General features: G+C 46.9%; 1 protein-coding gene across 1 annotated transcript in view; it reads left to right on the plus strand.

Moving 5' to 3' along the window:
- The window catches only part of PLCG2 (phospholipase C gamma 2), a 146,805-nt gene that overhangs the window by 36,394 nt on the left and 85,809 nt on the right, over nucleotides 1-24,602 (plus strand). Inside the window, exon 3 of the mRNA XM_070612379.1 lies at nucleotides 23,991-24,134. Within this exon, the coding sequence (XP_070468480.1) occupies nucleotides 23,991-24,134 (144 nt within the window). The remainder of the gene's footprint in view (nucleotides 1-23,990; nucleotides 24,135-24,602) is intronic.

Below are 24,602 nucleotides of genomic sequence, written 5' to 3' on the forward strand. Positions count from 1 at the left end.
GACAAAGGAGCCAAGAACATACAATGGAGAAAGGAAAGTCTCTTGAATAAGTGATGTTGAGAAAACTGGGCAGCCACATGCAAAAGGATGAAAGTAGACCATTATCTTGCACCACACACAAAAATTTAACTCTAAATGTCAAACTTGAATGTAAGATCTGAAACCATAAAACTCCTAGAAGAAAATACAGGCAGTACACTGTTTGACATCAGTCTTAGCAGCATCTTTTCAAATACCATATCTACTCAGGCAAGGGAAACAAAAGAAAAAGTCAACAAATGGGACTACATCAGACTAAAAAGCTTTGCAAAGCAAAGGAAACCATGAACAAAACGAAAAGACCACCCATCGACTGGGAAAAAAATATTTTCAAACCATTTATCTGACAGGGGATTGATCTCCAAAATATATAAAGAACTCATACAACCCAACAACAGAAAACCAAACAACCCGATCAAAAAATGGGCAGAGGTTATGAACAGACATTTTTCAAAGAAGATATACAGATGGCCAATAGGCACCTGAAAAGATGTTCAACGTCACTAATCATCAGGGAAATGCAAATCAAAACTGCAGTGAGATAGCACCTCATACCAGTCAGAATGGCTGTAATTAACGAGACAGAAAATAGCAAGTGTTGGAGTGGATGTGGAGAAAAAGGCACCCTCAAGCACTGCTGGTGGGAATGCCAACTGGTGCAGCCACTATGGACAACAGTATGGAGATTTCTCAAAAATTAAAAACAGAAACACCGTATGATCCAGCTATTCCACTACTGGGTATTTATCCAAAGAACATGAAATCTATGATCCAAAGAGATTTGTGCACCTCTGTGTTCATTGCAGCATAATTCACAATAGCCAAGACGTGGAAGCAACCCAACTTTCCTTCTATGGATGAATGGATTAAAAAGATGTGGTATATATACAATGGAATGCTACTCAGCCATAAACAAGGACAAAACCGTCCCGTTTGCAACAACGTGGATGGACCTTGAGGGTATGATGTTAAGCGAAATAAGCCAGATGGAGAAAGACAAATACCGCATGATTTCACTCATATGTGGAAGATAAACAAACACATTGATAAAGAGAACAGATTAGTGGTTAGCAGAGTGGAAGGGGTTGGGGAGTGGGCGAAAGGGGTAAAGAGGCACATATGTATGGTCACGGACAAAAAATAGGTGACTGGTGGTGAGCATGATGAAGTCTATTCAGCAATAGTTAAATAACAATGTACACCCGAAACTACACAATGTTATAAGCCACTATGATCTCAATAAGATTACTGGGGAAGAAACCCCAAAAAACGAAAACCTGGCATGACCTTCCTGAAGCCACTTAGCTGGAATAGCTCTGCCGTGATTTCTTCCTGAGACAATTTGGAGTGACTCTTGGGTTTTTGGAAAGTTCTTCCTGTATCCATTTGGAAGTCGTGGATTTTATGCTAGAGATCTGCAGAACCAGCCTCCTGCTTCCCTTAGGCAGCTGGTCAGAAAACTGAAGCCAGGGCATTGGGCCCTGAATCCTCTCTGATTCAGCCTCCTCGGTTCCCCTGAGGAATTGCCCCGTGCTCACGAATCTCTATCATGATGCCCGTGTGGTGTGAGGCTGCATTTCCTTGACCTTGTGCTGAGATAAGGCTCACAGGGCTTTTTCATGGGACCCCTGGATGGGACGCATGGAAAGACACCTAGTAAATTAACATCTCCTACAGTTATAAAGGGTCAGTGCTGTTTTGGGACTCCGGCTGCTTCTGTACAGGTGCAATTAAGTTTTCAGACCCAAGAATAGGACTTGCATCATTCCTTTAAAATCCACCTCCTCTGTTCTAGATGAGGGATCAGAAACTCAACTACCTATAGGAGGCCAGGCAGGTGACCTACATAAGAGGAATGGGCTGGCTCTAGGGGACAGCTGGTAACAAGCATGGGCTGCAGAGTGGGCGACATGCCGGGGCAGGTGGGAACCCTCGTTAACAGGGGGACCGTGCATGCCTGGTGCAAGGTGGGCTGGTAATACCCCACGCTGCAGGCTCGGGGGCGACAGACCTGCCGCTGAAAATATAGGTCGTTATTGTGAAATCTCCTCCTTTTTAAAAAGTGCTGACTCATTTAAACAAATAAATACACAACAGGATCTTGACCTAAGAAAATATTTCTGCAGCTAGTTGCAGTTCCCTGGCCCACGATTTATGAAGTCTGCTTTAGACTGTTGAGGACTTTGGCGATTGTTGTTCTGTCATGTGGTATGGGGTGCTTCGTTTGCTTGTATCAGCCACGGTTTTGATCGGTGGGTCCTTATGACCTTGGGGTCATAAGGTCACCCCCTATGAAGTTAGACAACTCGTCCAAGAGTCAGTTTCCTCTTACAGAAGCTGACCAATATGGCCCCAGCCTTCTGAAGCTGCCGTGGAGAGCAGACAGTACAGCATTTTCCAGAACGCCTACTGAAGGGTGTGTTACATAGAAGCTTCCAATAAATATGGATTTCCTTCCCCTCAATTTGCAGTCCTTCTCTTTTCCAAATTTTGGATTAAAAAACAAAAAAAGGAACTGAGAGAGGCCAGAGCCGGGGTTCATCACCGGAGGCCTCTTTCCAGGATGACACTGCCACGTCACCAAGTGTCCTGACGCCGGGTCCACTGTTTAGGGGTCTGGTGGGTTTGTGTTGGTCTCGTTCAGACTCGGCCTAGATCTGGAGATGCACTGGGGCAGTGTGGCAAAGCGAGAAGAGTGAGTGCTGCGAGAGAATGGGTTCCCAATCCCGGCAAGTGCCAAGGCCCTGTGGTCAGAGAGCGTTTGCTGTGTTAAAAAGAAAAAAAGACAAGGGCAGGGTGTTGGGAGCAGAGTGGCTGGAAATGAAATCAGTGAGCTGTGGGCACGTGGCCATGATACTCTGCTGCATTGACTTTGTCTTGCGTATTTAATCTTTTTTATTTTTTAATTTGAAGTAACACGTTAAATATTCAGTATAATGCATAATTATGAGATGAACCACTGTGTAACCATCCCTCACATCCAGACCTGCAGCATTGCCAGCTCCCAGAAGCCCCAGCTGTGTCCTCCCCATCACCCCTCCTCTCTTCCCACCTGGCTCTTTGCTTTTCTTTATGGCTTGACCATCTATGTACACAGCATTTTGCTTCTGGCACTGACTAATAGCTCAGGAAATTTCACCAATTCAGGTGACACAGATAGTCTAATGCGCCCTTTTTACCGGTTGCGTAATAACCCGCAGTGTGGCTGAACCACAATTAATTCAGCTATTTCTCTTCCTTGACTGTGTTTCCAGGTTTTTATTTTTTAATTTAGCCACTGCAAACATTGGGCTAAAGGGGCCTCATTCTTGCCCTATTATTACAAAACTAATACCTGCTCATTATAACAAACTCACATGATGTAAGTGAGAATAAAAAGATCTGTCCTTCCTTCCCCCACATCCTGGAGGTAATCAGTATGAGCCATGTAGTGTGTCTTTTGCATCTTTCCTGTGAGCATCTATATCTGTTCTTACACACACATTCATGTACGTAAATTTATGTACAGTTTTTTAAACAGAAAGAGGACCACACAACGCATATTGTTTGCAGCTTGCCTTTTTCCTTCTTGTCAGCATGTGTGGGTCTGTTCCACTCTTTTTTGCTGGCTGCCTGGTGTTCCAGAGGGTGGCTCTGCTGAAGTCCCCTGCTGGTGGACAGGAGGACATTTCCAACCACCAGAATAGAAACCGCCTGTCCCTTCACCTTCGTGCACCTGCGCTGATGGTTCTGTGGGATGGGTTCCCGGAAGTGGAAATCCTGGGTGCACACATGGAACGTGTTAATGGACTGCATCGTGTTACCTCCTGAGGAGGTTGTCACTCACCCACTGCAGCTGGTTTTAGAGGAATCATTGGGTGAATTCTCTGTTGTGCCTTTTGAATCTCTCAAACATTTCTAGTCTCAGGGATAGTCAGAAAATTATAGAAGCTGGGTTTTAATGATGATGACGGCTGGGCCTCAGCTCTGCCCTTTTTCTGTTCTGTGGTTTCCATCTATTCATAAATTTTGTTTATTTTAATTATACATGTTTGAGTTTTTAAACTATGATATATTTCAAACATATGCAGCAGAGCATAGAAAATAATATTAATGATACCTATGCACTGTGACCCAACTCTTATCATTTTTTTCATCATATTTGCTTGAGATCCTTTTTTTTAATTAAATGTTACAGATATGACTATAAAGCCCTCTGTCATTTCTCCCAGAAATAACCACTGCCTGAATTTGGTGTGTATCCTTCTCTTTTCTGTTTTATGCTTTTCATCCATCAGGATAGCTAGAATCCCAGGTACCCATGACAGTTGGTCTGTGTCTTTTAAATAAGTCATTACCATTTGTATAAATTTTTAAACTTTGTGGAACTTTTTTCCTGCTCAACACTTTTTGAAAATAAACTTTTAATTTTGCAGTAATTTTGGATTTACAGAGGAGTTGCAGAGGTAGCACAGAGAGTTCCCACATAGTCTTCCCCCAGGCTCCCCTATCTTACATGATGAATTTGCCCAAACCAGGAAATCAACGTTGGTACATGACTGTTAACTCCAGACTTTATTTGGGTTTTACCAGTTTTTCCACGAATGTTCTTTTTCTGTTCCATGTTCCGTCTAGAATACCACAACACGTATGGATCGATCTTTTTTCACTTGCTGTGGAGTGATCCATTGATGACCAGAGCCAGTTGGCTCACTCTTCTGATGCTGGACGTTCATGTGGGTTCCCTGTCTCCTTTGCAGTGGCAAGCGGTGCCGCGGTCGGCATGGGTGGGAGCTTCTTGCAGGTGGAGCCTGAGAGGTGGACTCGCCTGGTGGGAGGGAATGCACATTTCCAGCCTAATTGCTGGATTGTCAGATGTTCTCCAGGGGCCTTGTTCTCCCCCTTGATGGAGTCCCTTCTTGGCGCCAGGCACTTGCCTCAATGCGTGGATGCAGAAACGAGCAGGACACTTCCTGCTTTCCAGGAGCAGGGAGGTGGAACTAAATAAATAATGGTAAGAACGTTCACCAAGGGCCACGGCAGACTCCAGAGGACCCCGGAGGGAGCCGGATGAATACAGTGGGTGCCAGTGGAGAGGGATGAGAAAGATGAGGGGATGGGGCTCCAGGCAGGTGCAAAGACTGTACAGGTGCAGGCTCCAGGCGGGTGGAATGATTGAATGTCTAGATGCAGAGCTGATGTGATCAGAATGTATAGGCAGGAGGGGTGAGGTGGGCAGGCACTGCGGCCAGGAAGTCTCCAGGGAGCATACGCAGCTTGTCCCAGCCAGTGACCTCCTGCTCTTCCTAGTACACCCCATGCACGTTTTCCTCTAGGTGGCCTTTGCACTTGCTTTTTGCTCTTGGAATATTTCCCCCCAGACATCCTCATGGATTTGTCCTTACTTCCTTTCAAGCCTCAGCTTGGAGGGCACCTCCTCCGGGGAGGCCTCCCTGATCACACCTGTTACCAGAACTCCTTTCCTGTCCTGTCACCCACCATGCCTTACTCTGCTTTGGTTTAATTCTTATAACACTTACCGGTACTAGAAGTAATATGCATTGATGTGCTTATGTCTGCCCACCTTGGAACGTAATTCCTCCAGGGCAGGGATTGGTCTGTTTGGTATCCACAGCTCCCAGAACAGTGCCAGGCCCGTGGGCCCCCAGCACCTCTGTTGCCTGAATGAGTGGATGGACCTTATCGTCACCATGGTGGTCTGTGGATGAGAACAGCAAACATTTAGCACCAGCTGTGTGTCACGCACTCTGCTGAGCTCTTTGATGTGAACTGTTGTCTCCTTAAATCCTCACGTCAGCTCTGCGAGGCAGCCCCACTTATTGTGTCTCCATTGTACAGGGGGCAACGGGAGCCAGAGGGGGTGGGTGGCCGTGACGCGGTGGTGTGGGATTTGGACCTCTGCCTGACACCGAGCTCCAGTTGGGAGCCCAGGCTGGGTCCCTGACAGATGCTGGGAAAGGGGGAGGCAGGTTGTGGGTTTTGGCCCCAGGCTGTGGAGTCAGACATGTTTTCATACCACCCGTGCTGGACTCAGATCCTAGTGCAGGGGGCACTCGAGAGGGACCTGCCCGGGCTGGAGGTTATTGGGGGACCCCTCTTGCCCCAATCCCGCCTTCTCTAAAAGGGAAGGAAGACTCTCACCTTCTAGCTCAGCTGTAACAGGAACTGCCACCCCCCACCCCCCAACCTTGGTTTGCAAAACTCTGAGCCTGGTGGGGAAATGAAGGGCTGGCTTGCTAACCACAGTGAAGACTTATTTGCAAAGGCAAAGCAGGGCCAGCGGGGCCCTTCTCTGTCCCCAGCAGAAGGGACCAACTTCTGCAGGCCATTGTCTTGCTGGAGCCGGTCACGCCCCACCACTGGGCTTGGGAGCTTGGGGACAGTTACCAGCTGTGGGGTTTGTCGTCTTTCAGCCTCAGGCTTCTCCTCTGTTAAATGGGAGTAATAATAATAATATTGTGGTGATAGCATGTGGCTCAAATGAGGAAATGCATGTAAAGCCTTCACTCAGTGTCTGACTCAGGGTGAATACTTGGGGGATGTTAGCCATTGTGATCGTGGCAGTGGAGGACGCGGTCGGCATCTCTCTCCTGGCCTCCGCTCCACACGGTAGCTGCTTTTTAGGAATAATCCTCAGGTTAAGCAACAAGGGGGTAAAGGACTTTCTCCTAATGCTTGCTCGTTTTTTCCTTTTAAGCAGAAGTTCCCACTTTAGTGAAATTTCCGTGAGCAGTCTGATAACTGAGTTGACTGAGGGCAGAGTAAGGGCCAGACCCCGTTTCTATGAGGCTGAAGAATGAGATGGAGCCGGCCCTCCTGCTTTGGGTCGGGTAGGGGAGCCCGCGGGTGCCCCTTAGCTGTCAGGGAGCAGGCTGAGTGCCCGCACAGGAAGTGTTAACGTGCTGGAGGTCCAGGCATCCACGGTCAGGAACTATCTGAAGCCTTCTTGGGTGCCCAGCTTGCGCCGTGCTGTGAAACGAGTAGTTACCATAAGAGTGATGGGAACCAGGAAAGGGGAAGTCGAGGAGAGGAAGGGAAGCCGTCCCAGAGAAGGGGCCTTTGAGCCAGGCCTTTCCTTTCCCGGTCATGGGCTCCTCGCAGAACCTGCTCCTGGTCTGCAAAGAGGAGCATTTGGCTCGAGGCTACCGCGGCTGGTGTTCAAGAACCCCGGGATGAAGTCACCCTTCTGAGGAATGAGGGCTTTGCTGCTTAGAGCAGGACTTTCTAGGCCAAGAGGGCCAAGTGGTCTGTGACCTGGCCTGTGGAACGCTCACCCCAGGCTCTGGGAGGGGCTTCTGGACAACCTAGGCCTTCTCTGGCAGTCTGTCCACATCCCTCTGGGCCCATTCCCTTGATCATGACTCTGTCGGTCAGTCCGAAGGGTCCTGAGCCAGTGTTCTGGCCAACGTGGCCTCCTGCCGTGGGGAGGCGTCTGGAAACCCTTGGCCTGTCCTGATGATCACTAACGAGGTGAAAATGTATTTCCACCTGTTTTATCTAACGACTGACTCTGGCAACAGGAGCCCTCAATACTTTTGGCATCTCTGTCCGCCTGCTGAGACTTGGCTCCCAAGAAAGGACCCACCTTTAGCCAGAATCTAGCCCATTCACCCCAGGGTTTTCTGAGAAGCCGTTGTGTGAGCAGCCCCCTCGGAAGTGGAGCTGGGAGAGGAAGAACCAGGCCCACCTTGAGATGCCCCTGCATCACTGCCCTGATGACTTTGGCATCAAGGCCCAGCCAGGTGGCCCTGAGTGAATGACTTCACCTTCCTGAGCCGACTCTGGAAAATGGGGGTTTGTTCCCAAGGTTGGCGGGAGGATTAAGGAGACAGTGAAGTCAGCTCTGGCACCTAATAAATATTTTGTAAGGAGGGTCCGGTCTGTTCTCTCTCCAAGTCAGATGTTTCCACCCTGGACCTGACCTGGGCAGGGCTCCCTGTGCTGCTGGCAGAACTGGTAGGTCTGTCTGTGCGAGAGCCCCAACACAGGAGCCGGTGCGGGTGGGGTCGGAGAATGCCAGCTCTGGGGCTGGACCAGCAGGGCTCGGACCCCAGCTCACCCAACTTGTTGGAGCCTCAGTTTCCTCCTTGCAAAATGAAGGTGCTGGTAACAGCAGCCACTCACCTCTTCGGGGTGCAGGAGGCAACACTGAGATGATGGACAGCAGGCACTTGGCTGGTGGTCCATAGACTGTGAAACTCCACGAGCCACCCCTGCCTGTAGGGGTTTTGGGGCCGAGAGTTTTGCAAGGATGCTCCTGAGAGGAGGAATCCAGCAGGACCCGGTTGGCCACGGCAAGCTGTGAGCACGGGGGAGGTCTTCCATGGAAAAGAGCTCATCTTCCCTGTGTTGTGGTTCAGAGTGCAGGCTTAGGAGCTGGACTGCTGGGGATCCAATCCTGGCTCGACCATTATGGCCTTGGAAAGCCATTGAGTCTCTGCCTCGGTTTCCCCATCTGTGGAAGGCAGGTGATGGTCTTAGCCTCACATGAGCGTGCGTGTGCCAGAATCTCTGGTGTAGGGGGCCGGCCCCGTGGCCGAGCAGTTAAGTTTGCACACTGCTTTGGTGGCCTGGGGTTTGCCGGTTTGGATCCTGGGTGTGGACCTGTGCATTTCTCATTAAGCCATGCTGTGGTGGCATCCCACATAGAAGAACTTTGAATGACTTACAATTAGGATATACAACTATGTACTGGGGCTTTGGAGAGAGAAAAAAAGAAAAAACAAAAGAGGAACATTGGCAACAAATGTTAGCTCAGGGCCAATCTTCCCACTCAAAAAAAACAAAATCTCTTGTGTGCTGCCTGGCTGTACCAGATGTTTCTATAAATGTGGCTTCCTTTCCCTTTTCTCCTCTTTGGTTTCCTCTGAAGCCAAGAGGTCCTTGGTAGGAAGATGAGGACTGGCGTTTTCCATGGGAGGATTCAGCGTCAGTCAACCTTTAGAATTTTCTCTACCCCTGCTGGTCAAAGTTGAGATAATTGTCTATGTGCTTATTAGAACCTTATTTTTCCTATAAAAAAACAACAGCAAAAGATGAACCATCAGCCTCAAAGAATGGGCACATGTTTATGTGCAGTGCTGCTCGCTGGATGGAGGTCAGGGTGGGGTGTGAGGAAATGAGAGGCTGTCGTTCAGAGGGGGTCCACGTGTGCCCGTCTGCGGGGACCGTGAGCAGGCAGACGCCTTGGGATGGTTCGTAGAAATCGTGTTCTCGGCTGTCGTCTTTGCCCTTTGTGAATGAGTGCGCCTCCAAGCCAGGCCCAGCTATGGGCCCCCTGCAGGCCTCTTCCTCTGGGGCTCCGTCACCGGCTTATCAGAAGGCTGCAGGAGCATCTATTTCTGGCCTGGCTGGAAATAGTATGGATCCTGGCGGAAGGCGGGGTACAGAGTTGGCTTCTAGAAGGGAGAAATATCCCAGTGACAGGGTTGGGATGCTCTCTCCCGTGTCCCCCAGGGGAGACCCTGGCTCAGGTGCCACGGCAAAGCATGGTTTCCACAGGGCTCAGGGAACGTGAATTGATGGTGTGAATTGATGGTGGGAGCACGGTTCCCTTCTCGGCTCCTCGTTGGCCTTTTGGATCATGTCAAGGAAAACACCTGTTTGGTACTAACATGGTTTTTTTCCTTTCCTTCTTGATACTCTGTATTTTTCAATTGAAAATGTTTTTAGGATAATTGTAGATTCACATAAGGTTGTAAGAAACAAAACAGAGAGGTCCCATGTAGACTTTACGCCGTTTCCCCAATGGGAACATCTTGCAAAACTATGGTATGACGTCACAGCTGGGGATACTGCCGTCGTTCAGCCCACGGGTTTTCAGATGTCCCCTGTTTTATTTGCGCTCTGTGTGTGTGTGTGTTTAGTTCTAGACAGTTTTGTCACCTGGATAGGTTTCCGTATCCCCCACCACAGTCAAGATATCCAGCAGTTCCATGAACACAGGGATCCTCGGGTTCCCTCTTAATAGCCACACCCACCTCCGTTTGGAAAGTTTTCTCATGTCTCTTTTTGAATGACATAGTTTCCTTTAATAAGGTAGAACACGTACGTGGTAAAATGCACAAATGGTGAGTGTACGCTCAACTTTACACGTGTGTACACCTCTTTGACCACTGCCTCCCACCCCCCAGATCGGATCTAGACCACCCACCAACCTCCAAGACCTGCTGCCCCCACGAGGTGAACACCGCTCTGACTTCTGTCTCCATCCAGGAGTGTCACACGGACTCACTGCCTCTGACAGTCGCTTCTCTCCTTCCATAACTCAGACCCACGCTGGAGGCTTTGCCTTTGGCATCGGCTATTTCTAGGCAGAGTTTAATAATATTGTTCTGTTTCCACTGACTTTGTTATTTTACAGTTCCTATTATTATGGTGGGTGGAACTGGTTATCTTTTGAGGACATAAACTCATTCTTAAAATATGTCTATTCAAGTGAAAAAGGTGAGTCGATTTAAAGACAAATATTACACAGACAGTGCCAGCACCCTGCAGAGGTGGCAGGCTTGACCAAGTTGATAATCAAGTGACCGAAATTGGAGAAATAGTGTCAGGAGCATATATGGCTCCAGGAAAGCCCCAAACCAAAAACTGGTTGATTCAGCGGGGGAAAAAAATCTATATACATTTGGTTTTTGTGCAATGAAGTCCCTCTGTATAATTTTCGTATGCAGTACTGGTTTAAAGGAAAGCAAATTACAAATAGGCCATGTGTAAGGTAGTGAGTGAGTCCTTCCTTTAATGCCGTGACAATTTTTATCATATCTGCATAGCACCTGTTTTATACTAATCCATGTTTTAAAATTGACTCACTGTTTTTAATTTAAATTTATATAGAAGGAACTGCTAGATGTGTATTTTTTCCAATTCATAATAAAATACATCACAATTAAGACATAACAAAATGTAGGTGCCATTTAAGTCATCTCCCATGTCAACATGCATGGGATCACTGTCATTTAGTTTCCAGTAGGAGAGAGAAAACATCGAATTTAAGTGACACTAAAACAATGAATATTTAAAGAAGTATTTGATGGTCAGTGTTTGGCGTTTCAGCTGGCCAGTTCATAAAGCTCTTTTTCTCATCTTCTCCTGAGTTTGGAAGCAATTGAGGTAACTGATCAATGCCTCTGAGAAGGTCGACTCTTTGAACTCCCTCGAGAGTCTGGCTTAGAGTTGATCTCTGGCCCCTGACCTCTGACCTGTTCACTCTGTCGAGCCCTGTTGGATGCCCACAGGCGTATTAGAGGCAGCCCCCCTCTTACAGAGGGCAGGGCATCTGGTTCCTGGGGGCTGGGTTGGACCAGAACTGGACAAGGAAGCTGAGCTGGCCAGGCCTAGTTCCTTCTTCTGGACTCTCCTTTCCGAGAGTGTTCCCTGCTTCTGGGGGAGAGAGAGTCCCCGCAGGGAAGAGAAACCCCATCGATTTCTCCAGTGTCACTTACAACTCTTAAACACGTATGAATCAATCCATCAGACATTTCTGCATGGTTACAAAGCTTTATAGGAACAGCTGCCTAGTTATCTGAGTGTCGTTTTCTGGAAGAATCTCTTCGTATAGAAGTGGGAAGCTGGGATATTCTCTGCTGGCCATCAGCACAGTCTCCACAATTATTTATTGTTTTTTAACACAGAAGATGAAGACAGCTGCCCCACCTTCCTTTTCTAGGCTTTAAAATAATTTTTGCTATCTAAAACTCATAGAAAAGTTTACATTTTGCCAAGTTCTTTCAGGTCTGTCTACCTGTGGGATGGATATTATTTCCCCATTTTACAGGTCAGAAAGTAGAGGCTAAGCCAGAATAAAGAAACGCATCCCAAGTATGGCTTTGACAGGTAGGGGTGGACTTTAAGCACGTGTCTGCTAGGTTCTTCTAAAGCTGGGCTCTTTCTGGCTCCCCATCCGTTGAACCTTTTATAATTGGGTGTTCTGTGGTACATCTCAGTTATTTATCTGGCCTTGAGGTCTGATGCTTCTCTGTGTGTGAAGTAACCCAACACGCTGGGTTGGTTAAAGCAGGGTCCTCCACTGAGCCATAGCAACACTGAGACAAAATGAAACCTCCAGCAGGGGCGGTGGTGTTATGGAAAGGTGGTACGAAAGAACATTCATCCCAATAGCTAAACAAACCTTGACTGAGACCTCCGGGGGCTCTGCGGTCTTTATTTAATGTCATTTCATCTTGTGAAGGAGGTGTGGTTCTCACTGTCTGTGCGGAGGAGGAAAGAGCAGAGAGGAGGCAGGTGACTCGCCCAGGCTCCCACACGCGGTTGGGGAGCAGAGCCAGGATTCGGACCGAGGTCCCTGCACTCCAGGACTCCTCCCAGGGCCTCCTTCCCACTTCATCAAGTTAACTCCAGCCTTCAGAGTTCAGCCAAGACCCAGCCCTCAGGGAAGCCTTTCTCCCCCTCGTGGGGGAGAAGTGCCAGTGTAGACTTTATTCTGCACCTTTGAGGTGTTCAGCGCAATTGTAGGTTTACGCATTCGTGTGCTGGTCTGCACAGTGTCTGTCTTCCCTTCCTGGCTCTGAGCTTCCAAAGATGGGAACTGTATCTCTCTGCTTCATCTTGGCACTCAGGGTGATGCTCAGTAACTACCTGTTTGTTGAATGACTTAAAGAAAGATCTGAGTGGGAGCATGAATGGGAAGGTGTCCAAGCCTTGTCTGTCTGTCTTCCCCCAAATACCTGGGGAGCTTCCTTGAAGATATTTGTTAAGCTCATTGGGGATGGTGCCACTTGAGGTCGAGTGTGGAACTGGGGAAAAGGCCGCATGCCTGATGCGAGGCCAGGAGGATGTTCCAGGCGTGGGGAGCAGCCTGAGAGCGGCCTAGAATCAAGAGTGGGAGGAGAAAGGAAATAGGAGTTTGAAGAACAGGGTCATGGGGACAATGGGCAAAGGGGGTGGTGGAGTGAGGCGAGGAGTGGGAGGGGCTGAGAACCCCAAGCGTGTGTCTGTAGGTGATGGGTGGGGAGGGCCGTGGAGGGGTGGCCGGACTGAGGAAGACCCGAGGTGGTGCTGCGAAGGGGTTTGTGCAGAGACCGCCGCTGTGGTGGTGTTATCTCACTTCGTCAAGCAGGAAACACGGCTGCTGAGCCCTACCGCACGAGCGTTGCACCGTCTGAGCTCTGGCCACTGGAGCCTTCTTCGAAAATAAAGTCGGTCATCTTCATGACTGTGTGCTCTTGGCAAAACCTCCGACCAATGCAGATCAAGTCCCCCTGGCCCACCACGTGCCTGTCACCCTTCCTGCCAGTAACCCCTGTTGTCAACAAATTGGTGGGAATCTTTGTTTTTTTTTACCCCTTTTCTCATGCATTTGCACACATATGTACAGATGCGCAAATACGAGCATCCCTTCTTAGCTGAGCCTAGTGCTTTCCTGAAAACATGATGGAAGCATCATTTGTGGATAGTGGTATATTACATCATATACCTGGTGATGCGTTACCAACCAACCAATGGTAAAAAACCCACCTGATTTCCCCAGTAATACTTAACACCCTTAAATACCCAGAAACCAACCCATCAAATGTTTCTGCACAAATACAAGGCATCGACAACAACAAATTCCTAAGTATTTGATGCTTTAATGAGCTTGTTACTGGCCGTGTTTGCAAATAGTACGTAGGATACTATATAGTATTGGTTTTGAATTTTGATTTTTTTTTTTGTCCTCTAACTATTTTGTAACTTAATAGAAACGACAACGAAATAATCAGTTAAAAACTAAAGGCGTCATCTAAATTGTACCCCGGTTGGTAGTTTGCCGGTCAGCAGTAAACTGTAGGACACAGGAGGGACTCAGGAGGGTGGGCAGGACACTGCATTTGATGTGTGATGATTTTCAACACTGAGAGCACTGGGCGTGCTCCTCGCCTCTTGCAGACTGACGCACAGCAGTACTTTCATCGGCGCCTGCTCATGCATGTCCTCTGGCAGGCGTGTCATCTGGGTGGTGCATTTGGGGTAAAAACTGTTTGCAAGTTACAGTGGCTATTCAGAGAGTGAGCATTTGAATGGTGATGGACACCTGTATCCAATACGTGCATGCACATGTGTGTACGTACACGTGGACACACACGCACAGACACAGGCACATACATCCAGTATCCTATTTACATAATTTGTTGTGGAGTTGTTTCCGTATCAGTACCCATGGATCCGCCTCTTCCATTTCCACATCAGATAAACTGAGAGACTGTTGTCTTACACCTTATATGCATCCAGCTTTATTCAATTGCATTAATAATTTAAAAAATTATTTAAAAAATAATAGCTAATGAGCGCTTAGAAGTACTGCATCTTTATTAAATTTACCAGGTGCCGTTTTCATACGCACGCATGTGCACACGCACCCGTGTACACAGACACATGCTCATTTAATCCTCCAAGAGCACTGAGTGGGGAGACTGTCAGTGCTCCTGTTGGTCACACGAGGAAATGGAGGCATGGAGAGGTGAAGTTCCTGCTCGCAGCCTCCCGTTATAAGCTGGGATTTGAACCCAGGTGGGCTGGTTCCAGAGTTCATCCACTGATCACCAGCTACACGCTTCTCGTGTTCCCCTGGGAACATGTGACTTTGCAACCCCAGAACTAGGACTGTATTTCCTGCTGCAGGTCAGAGGGGCGGCTTGGGATTAACCTGGATGAGTGCAGCCGGCTTTACCACCCCTCCCGCCTCGCACTCCACACCCATGGGCGGTGGGTTGTCGTTCAGCGAGGTGCCCCTGTGTGAAGCAGGATCAGGTGCTGAGCACATCAACAAAAGAGCTCAGCGGGCCCCTCAGACTCTGCTGATTACCAAATAGCAAACCACCCCCACCCCCCGCGAGACATTTCCTTCCTGCCTCCTTGGGGCTCCTGGTAGTCAGAGGGGTGGCCGGACATTGGGCAGCCCTCTCGTGCCTCTGGAGCTGACCCTTGCTTGCTCAGAAGGCCTGGAAAGGGGTAGTGACAGTTGCGAAGCGCTTGGCGGTGGCTCCACCACCACCTTCTCCTCACAGAGGCCCCAGCCACAGGTGCACGCTCAGCAGGTGACTTTCTAAACACGTGTGAGCATCCTCCCTGGCCTGGGTTGGTGGCTGGACAGCCCATGGCATGAAGGGGGCACCTCACAATTATGCTTGCAGCCCTGAGCATGTAGTGGGTAAAGGACTGCTTTCCACTCCTAGGAGATACCCCAGGGAATTGGAAACAGAAACTTGTACGCGAGTGTTCATAGCTGCACTATTCGCGGTAGCTGAAAGGTGGAAGCAGCCCGAATGTCCATCGATGGATGAATGGATAAATAAAAGGTGGTCTCTCGTGCAGTGGAGTACTGGCCATCAGTAGAAAGGAGTGAAGTACGGACACGTGCTACAACATGGGTGAACCCTGACAACATTCTGCTAAGTGAAAGAAGCCAGACACAAAGGACTGTGATCCCATTTATAGGAAATGCCCAGAACAGGCAAATCTGTAGAGACTGAAAGTAGATTCATGGTTGCCAGCGGCTGGTGTGGGGCTGAGAGAGGACTGGGGAGGGATCGCTCAAGGGTGTGGCTTTCTCTCTGTGATGATGGAAATTTTCTTGAATTGACTCTGGTGATGGTTGCACAAGTCTGTGCATATATTAAAAGCCCTTGAATTGTACACTTTAAATGGATGAATTGTATGGTATGTGAACTGTATCTTAATAAAGCTGTTATATTAAAGAAGAGAGAGCATGCTGATTATCTGTACTCCCAGAACCACCTGCTGGCCCAGGATCCCCTTGGGGTGCTGGATGGACAGGAGCAGTAATAGCTCGTCCCGTCTCCATGTAGCGGCTCTCCTGGGGGAGCCCGGAGAACCTGTTCTCTTCAATCACTGGGATTGGTCTGCATCCATCACTGTTCTGCCTGAACTAGAAAGATGCTGGGCCTTTGATCCCAGACACCTGCTCCTTCCTGCATCCCGTGGGGGCAGCATGGAAACTACCAGGTCGGTGACCTGATGTCGCAGAGGCTGCCGCAGGCTGACCCGATCTCAGTAGCGGTTGCTTCTGAGTGTTGAAGGCAGCTCGGTGTGAACACTGCAGCCCTCAGTCCGAGGGCTGGGAGTTAAGGCCCCTGGAGGCAGCCGTCAGTCAAAAGCAGATGGGATTGGGGATGAATCCCCTAGGTCCCTCCCTCCTGGGTGGGGCAAACCCTGAGGGACTCTGAGAGTCCTCCATGGGGTCAGCTCCAGGTGCCTACTGGGTACCAGCTTGTTAACATAGCAACCGCCTTATCAGCTCCTTCCTTCCTTGTCTCACTTCCCCACTCCTCTACCAGTTTCCTGGGATCACCTCCCAAACCAACTGCTTGTGCTCAAACCCTTGTCTCAGGGTCTGCTTCTGGGGAAAGCCAAACCAAGATACCCGAGAAACGTCCTTCATTCATTCCCTGGATATCTGAGCTTCTGCTCCGAGCCAGGCTCTTCCGTAGGCAGCAGTGTGGCTCCAGTTGTGAATGGGACAGACACGATTCCTGTTCCCCTGGGGCTTAGAGGAGAGCGCAGAGACCCGGGTAAACAAATCACCCTATAAACGGAGATGGTGCTGGTGAGCGACTTCACAGGACGGATGTGGAAATGACAGGATGGGTCAGTGCAGCAAGGTGGAGAAGGAAGGCAGTGTGGAGGAGAAGTCTCTTAAATGAGATCCGTGCCGGGCAGGAGGCAGCTGTGTGCTTGTGCGTGTGTGCACTTGCGTGTGTGCACGGTGGGACTTGCTGGCGGGGCACAGTGGGAAGAGGATCGCATAGCCCTGTGTTGCTTCTCAGAGTCACCTGCTTGACCATGAGAAGGGTTCAAATCCTGGCTCTTCCACTTGCCAGCTGGTGACCCTGGCCCAAGGTCCTTCGCGTCTTCATGCCTCCATTTCCTCATCTGTATAATAGGGACAGTCACTGTACCTGCCTCATAGTGTTGTGAGGACCGATGAGTCAGTGTAGAGGTGCTGTCTTGCCCCACCCAGATCTGGTTACCATGCCCGCGCACCTCTCTCCCAAGAGGCCAGCCTCCCTGCCTCCAGGAAGACCCACTTCCCTGGTGTGGTCCGTGCTCCAGAGGCTCCGTGTGACCAGGCTGAATGAAGCCCATCCTCTACTGGGACTACCGCCTGATTTAGCTTTCTTCTCTGGCCTCATCCTGCTCCCGCAGTCCCTTCTCCTTTGAGGCCCCGCCCGTCCCCCAACACCTGAACAAATGTCTCTGCCTCAGGCTTGGGTTCCAGGGAACTCACCTGTGACAACATGCAAAGCATCAGCACTGTGCTGATGAATGAGAGTTTCACATGGTTACTGATGCCTTTATTTTTATCCTTGTGGATGAGGCCAAGGTGTCTGTTAAGACTCGTAAGGGCCAGGACCAAGTACATCTAGCAGAATGTCTGGCTAACGGTTGAACGTGTGATGAATAGCTAGTCCTTCATGGATCGGAAGACTCAATATGGCACTTCTTCCCAACGTGATGTATAGATTCAACACAATTCCAGTCGGTGTCCCAGCGAGTTATTCTGTGGATACTGACAAACCGATCCTAAAGTTTATATGGAGAGGCAAAAGCCCCAGAATAGACAACGCAATACTGAAGAACAGAGTCAGAGGATGACGCCACCCGGCTTCAAGACTCACTGTAAAGCTAGAGTTATCAAGACAATGAGGTGTTGGTGAAGTAATAGACAGTTAGATCAGTGGAACAGAGTAGAGAGCCCAGAAATAGACCCACATAAATAGAGTCAACTGATCTTTGACAAAGGAGCAAAGGCAGTCCAATGGAGAAAGCATAGTCTTTTCAGAAGTATGATGAATAAGCCAAACACATCTGGGGAGAAGAAAGAGGGAAGGAGTCAAGATGACACAATGGAGGCGACCAGTCCTGGCTGATAAGGGTGGATGCCTGCCCGCTCCTGGGACAGGACTGGCTTCCAAAGTGAGGTTGCTTGCTTGTGCTGATGAGAAAGGCAGTGTATGGATGATCGGGGCCACTTGCATCATTAGACTGGCTGTTGTTATTTCATTCTCTTTCCATCTGCCATGTTTCTTTCTCTCTTTCTGACTTTGTATGTGTGCGTGTTTGTGTCTCTCTCCCTCCTCATCTGGGTGGCTTGTCCTCTGTTCATGTCTGGTGTGTCTGTCCCTCTTTTACCGTGTTTGGGTGTCTCCATTTATGTTCATATCAGTATGTGTCTCTCTCCCTCTTTGTCCCATTTCCAGTTCTGTCCCTGTGTCCTCATCTCACTCTGTCCCCTTCCTCTATCAACAACTATTTATTGGGCTCCACTGTGTACCACCTACTTTGCCAGGGGTGGGATACAGTGATGAGGAAAGGAGCACCATCCGTGGTAAACACTGTGAATCCATGATTCACACCAATAAGCACTTGCCTCTGTTCGGTGCTATGGGGGAGAGGGGCTTAGTATGTAGCATAGCAGGAGTTGAAGGGTTTTCTGTGAGTTTGATGATGATGGAGCTGAAACTGGAAGGAGAGCTTGGAGCTAACCGGGCTAAGAGCATTCCTGGCAGATCCAACAGCACGTGCTGATGTCTTGTGGTGGGAGTGAGCACCATGCACTTGCTAGGGTGGCTGGAGCGTGGAGAGTGAGGGTTAACACTGGGCCTTGTTCTTAGTCCCAAGGGCACTGGCATGCCATCAGAAGGTTTGAAGCCCAGGAGTGGCCTGAGCATATTTGTATTTCATAAAGATGGCTGGGGGTAACTTCTGGCTACTTCACTAGACCAAGCAGGAGATAACGGTGGCTGGGATTATGGTGTTGACCATGGAAATGGATACAAGTTGACAGATTCAGGAGCAATTTAGAAAGTAGAATTGATAAGACTTGGTGATTGCCTGAAGACAGTGTTACATTATCTGAAATATTTTCTTTAGTTATGTACATGTATCAAGTTTTTATTATAATTTTGCTGTAAGTTTGATAAAAGCTCACAGTAGGCCAATTGAAATATTCTCTCAGAGATATTTTATGGAGAAAGAGATGGTTAGATAATCATTGTTAGACTAGATAGGAAAAAAAATATTTCCTTAAAGTCACTAGACTCTTTTTAAAAAGATTATTTTATTGAGGTCATATTGGCTTATAACTCTGTAAATTTGAGGTTTATATTGTTATATTTCAGCTTCTGTATAGACTGAGTCGTGTTCACCACTAATAGTCTAGTTTTTATCTGTCACCATAAATATGTGCCCCTTTACCCCTTTTGCCCACCCCCGACTCCTTTCCCCTCTGGTAACTACCAATCTGTTCTCCTTATCTATGTGTTTGTTTGTTTGTTTATCTTCCACATATGAGTGAAATCATATGGTATTTTTCTTTCTCTGTCTGACTTATTTCGCTTAGCATAATATCCTCAAGTTCCATCCATGTTGTCACAAATGGCAGGATTTGTCTTTTTTTATGGCTGAGTAATATTCCATTGTATATATACCACATCTTCTTTATCCATTCGTCTGTTGATGGGTTTCCACGTCTTGGCTGTTGTGAATAAAGCTGCAATGAACATGGGGGTGCAGAGATCTCTTTGAATTGTTGATTTCATGTTCTTTGGATAAATACCCAGTAGTGGGATAGCTGGATCATGTGGTTTTTCTATTTTTAATTTTTTGAGAAATCTCCATACTGTTTTCCATAGTAGCTGCACTAGTTTGCATTCCCACCAGCGGTGTATGAGGGGTCCCTTTTCTCCGCATCCTCTCTAACACTTGCTATTTCTTGTCTTGTTAATTATAGCCATTCTGACAGGTGTAAGGTGATAACTCATTGTAGTTTTGATTTGAATTTCCCTAATAATTAGTGATATTGAACATCTTTTCATGTGCCTGTTGGCCATCTGTACATCTTCTTTGGAAAAATGTCTGTTCGTATCCTCTGCCCATATTTTGATCGAGTTGTTCATTTTTTTATTGTTGAGTTGTATGAATTCTTTATCTATTTTGGAAATTAACCCCTTGTTGGATATATGATTTACAAGTGTTTTCTCCTAGTTGTTGGGTTGTCTTTTTCTTTTGTTCATGGTTTCCTTTGCTTTATGAAGCTTTTTAGTCTGCTGTAGTCCCATTTGTTTAGTTTTCCTTTTGTTTCCCTTGCCCAAGTAGACATGGTATTCAAAAAGATGCTCCTAATACCAATGTCGGAGTGTACTGCTTATGTTTTCCTCTAGGAGTTTTATGGTTTCAGGCCTCACATTCAAGTCTTTAATCCATTTAGAGTTAATTTTTGTGTAGGGTGCGAGATAATGGTCTACTTTCATTCTTTTGCATGTGGCTGTCCAGTTTTCCCAACACCATTTGTTGAAGAGACTTTCCTTTCTCCATTGTATGTTCTTGGCTCCTTTGTGGAAGATTAGCTGTCTATAGATGTGTGGGTTTATTTCTGGGCTTTCAGTTCTGTTCCATTGATCTGTGTGTCTGTTTTTGTGCCAGTACCATGCTGTTTGGTTCCTATAGCTTTGTAGTATATTTGAAGTCAGGGAGTGTGATGCCTCCAGCTTTGTTCTTTTTCCTCAGGATTGCTTTGCCTATTTGGGGTCTTTTGTTGTTCCATATAAATTTGAAGATTCTTCATTCTATTTCTGTGAAGAATGTCATTGGGATTTTGATTGGGATTGCATTGAATCTGTATTTTGCTTTAGGTAATAGACGTTTTAACTATGTTTATTCTTCCAATCCATGAGCATGAATATCTTTCCATTTCTTTATGTCTTCTTCGATTTCTTTTAATAATGTCTTATAGTTTTCAGTATATAGGTCTTTCACCTCCTTGGTTAAATTTATTCCTGGGTGTTTTATTCTTTTTGTCAGGATCATAAATGGGATGTGTTCTTGAGTTCTCTTTCTGCTGGTTGGTTATTAGTGTATAGAAATGCAGCTGATTTTTGTGTGTTGATTTTTGTACCCTGCAATTTTGCTGTAGTTGATTATTTCTAATAGTTTTCTGGTGGCTTCTTTAGGGTCTTCTATATATAGAATCATGTCGTCTGCAAAAGCAGTGACAGTTTACTTCTTCCTTTCCAATTTGGATGCCTTTTATTTCATTTTCTTGTCTAATTGCTCTGGCTAAAACCTCCAGCACTATGTTGAATAGGAGTGGTGAGAGTGGGCACCCTTGTCTTGTTCCTGTTCTCAGAGGGATGGCTTTCAGTTTTTCCCTGTTGAGTATGATGTTGGCTGTGGGTCTGTCATATATGGCCTTTATTATGCTGAGCTACTTTCTTTCTATACCCATTTTATTCAGAGTTTTTATTATGAATGCTACTGGATTTTGTCAAATGCTTTCTCTGCATTTGTTGATCGTGTAATTTTTATGCTTCGTTTTGTTAACATGGTGTATTACATTGATTGATTTGCAAATGTGGAACCCTCCCTGCATCCATGGAATAAATCCCATTTGATTTTGGTATTTTAGTGTATTGTTGTATTCGATTTCCTAATATTTCGTTGGGGATTTTTACATCTATGTTCATCAGTGATATTGGCCTGTAATTTTCCTTTTTTGTGTTGTCCTTGTCTGGTTTTAGTATATGGGTAATTTTGGCCTTGTAAAATGAGTTAGGTAGCATCTCATCCTCTTCAATTTTTGGGGAGAGTTTGAGAAGGATAATTATTAAGTCTTCTTTGACTGTTTGGTAGAATTCTCCAGAGAAGCCATCTGGTCCTGGACTTTTGTTTTTTGGGAGGTTTTTGATTACTGTTTCAATCTCTTTCCTTGTGATTGGTCTACTCACATTCTCTGTTTCTTCTTCTTTTTTTAGAAACGGTTTGTCTTTTTCTTTTTAGATTGGCACCTGAGCTAACATCTGTTGCCAATCTTCTTTTTTTTCTCTTTTTGTCTTCTTCTTTTCCCCCAAAGCCCCCCAGTACGTAGTTGTGTATTCTAGTTGTGGGTCCTTCTGGCTGTGCTATGTGGGACGTCACCTCAGCATGGCTTTATGAGCAGTGCCATGTCCTTGCCCAGGATCCGAACTGATGAAACCCTGGGCCACTGAAGTGGAGCATGTGAACTTAACCACTTGGTTACAGGGCTGGCCCCTCTGTTTATTCTTGATTGGGTTTTGGGAGGTTGCACAATTCTAAGAATTTATCTGTTTCTTCTAGGTTTTCCTATGTGTTGGCGTATGGCTTCTCATAGTATTTTCTTATCGTCCTTTGTAATTCTGTGGTGTCTGTTGTAATTTCTCCTCTTTCATTTCTGATTGTGTTTATTTGAACCTTCTCTTTTTCTTAGTGAGTCTGGCTAAGGGTTTGTCATTTTAGTTTATCGTCTCAAAGAACCAGCTTTTAGTTTCGTTCATCTGTTTTTATTTTTTCTTTTCCTCCCCAAAGCCCCAGTGCATGGTTGTATATCCTAGTTGTAAGTCGTTCTGGTTCTTCTATGTGGGATGCCACCACAGCATGGCTATCGACTGACGGGAGCTGCGATTCTGTCACTGGGAAGTGAACCTGGGCCACCGAAGCAGTGAGCACCGAACTTCAACCCCTAGGCCATCAGAGCTGGCTCTTTCTCTTGTCTTTTAAGTTTCTGTTTCGTTGATTTCTGCTCTGATTTTTACTATTATTTCCTTCCTTCTAATGACTTTGTTTGCTCTTCTTTTTCTGGTTCTTTTAGCTATAGTGTTAGATTGTTTGAGATTTTTCTTCTTTCTTGAGGTAGGCCTGTATTGCTATAAAATTCCCTCTTAGTACCACTTTTGCAGCATCCCATAAATTTTGGCATGTTATGCTTTCATTTTCCTTTGTCTCCAGGTAAGTTTTGATTTCTTCGTTGATCCAATAGTTGTTCAGGAGCATGCTGTTTGGTCTCCACGTATTTGTCATTAAAGTCGCTAGACTCTTGACTGGCAGTCAGCTGGGTAAGTGGGTAATGTCTGAGAACAAACCTTAATACTTTTAATGTTCTTGGGTAACTGCTGAGATGGTTAGGTCAGTGCTAATTTCCTCCTAGAAGGTGTGAATTTCGGCGCACACAAAGGATCGGTGTTGTGTTGTTTTTGAGGAGTGAAGATAAAAGGACTCCCAGGTTTCTGGGGGGTGGGTGAAGAGTGGGTATGTGTCCCCCATAACTCTCTACACCGCAAGGTGTAGAGACATCTCCTCCCCCATAAATTGATAAGTGGTTTTTAAAACTTTTTAGTTTGAAACAATTTTAGACTCATTTTGACAGTGCAAAAGTAGTACAGAGTTTCTGTGTGCCGTTCATTCTGCTTCCCCAGTGGTAACATCTCTCGTAACCATAGTTATCAAACGCAGGAAATTGACACTGGTACAAAATTGTTAAATAAACTACAGGCCTTGATTGGTTTTTGCCATTTTTGACATGTGTTTGATATTTGTTTATTTGTTTTCATTTTGGTGCATAGTTCTATAGAGTTTTATCACATGTGTAGATTTGTATAACCACTGCCACACACAGGATGCAGAGCAAACGCTGTTTATTGAAAGTCTTTTCACATTCCTTCATGACTCTTGTCCCCCAAGCTGTTTTCAGTTTAGCTAGACCCGTGGTAAGAAAGCAGAAGCTTTTCATGCATGCCATCACCCTCCCCCCTAAGTTCATTCTCTGCCCCTTCCTCCTGTTGCTACGTGTGAGTGACCTTGGACCTTCCGTGCTGTTTCACCCCAGACACTAAATGCCTTTGTTCTCCTGTCTAGACCCGGGTCTGACTTCTTCCTTAGCCCGGGTCAAAGCTGAGCTCTCCTTCCCAACTCCCTCATTTCCAGGGTTACCTCACTCTCCCGTTGCTCTGTTCAGTGCAAGAACTGAGATGTATGTCCCGGGACTCTGAGGGTCACAAGTGACGGAAACTCATTTCACACTAACCAAAGCAAAAGGAAAATTTATCGGGCTGCGTGTCTGGGGTGCGGGTGTGTGGCTGCATCCTCAGGTGGTGTGAACTCCAGCCTCTCATTGGCTCATGTTAATTTTCTTTCAGTGGATATCATGGAAATAAAGGAAATCCGCCCAGGGAAGAGCTCCAAGGATTTTGAGCGTGCGAAAGCCGTCCGCCAGAAGGAAGACTGCTGCTTCACCATCTTGTACGGCACCCAGTTCGTCCTCAGCACACTCAGTTTGGCAGGTGGGTGCACGCCCACCGTGCTTTTCTCCTTGCTGTGCCCTAGTTTCCTCCCCAGGATGCTCTCCAGCAGCAGGATGGTCACACCTGCCTACCCACTAATGTGTGTTTGGGGGCATCATAGTTTTGAATCCTAATCCTGCCCTTTTCTAGCTGTGTGCCTTTGGGTAAGCTACTCAACCTCTCTGAGCTGCTATTTGTTCAGCTGTGAAACAGGGAGAATGGTAATGCCTACTTCATTGGGATGTGTAAGGATTATGTTAAGGGCCTGCCTGGTTCATGCTGAGAGCTGAAGGCGGTTTACACTTTTTATCCAGGAAAGTCTGGCTTATACCATTTACTTGACTTAACTGTCCTGAAGGGACTGTCCTGAAATCTTCTATCTCACACATATAAATGTGCACGCAGCATACACATACATATATATGCGGCACACACAGACATGCTTGCATATCTACAGCACACACACGC

This window comes from Equus przewalskii, chromosome 3, assembly GCF_037783145.1.
Source record: "Equus przewalskii isolate Varuska chromosome 3, EquPr2, whole genome shotgun sequence".
NCBI lineage: Eukaryota > Metazoa > Chordata > Mammalia > Perissodactyla > Equidae > Equus > Equus przewalskii.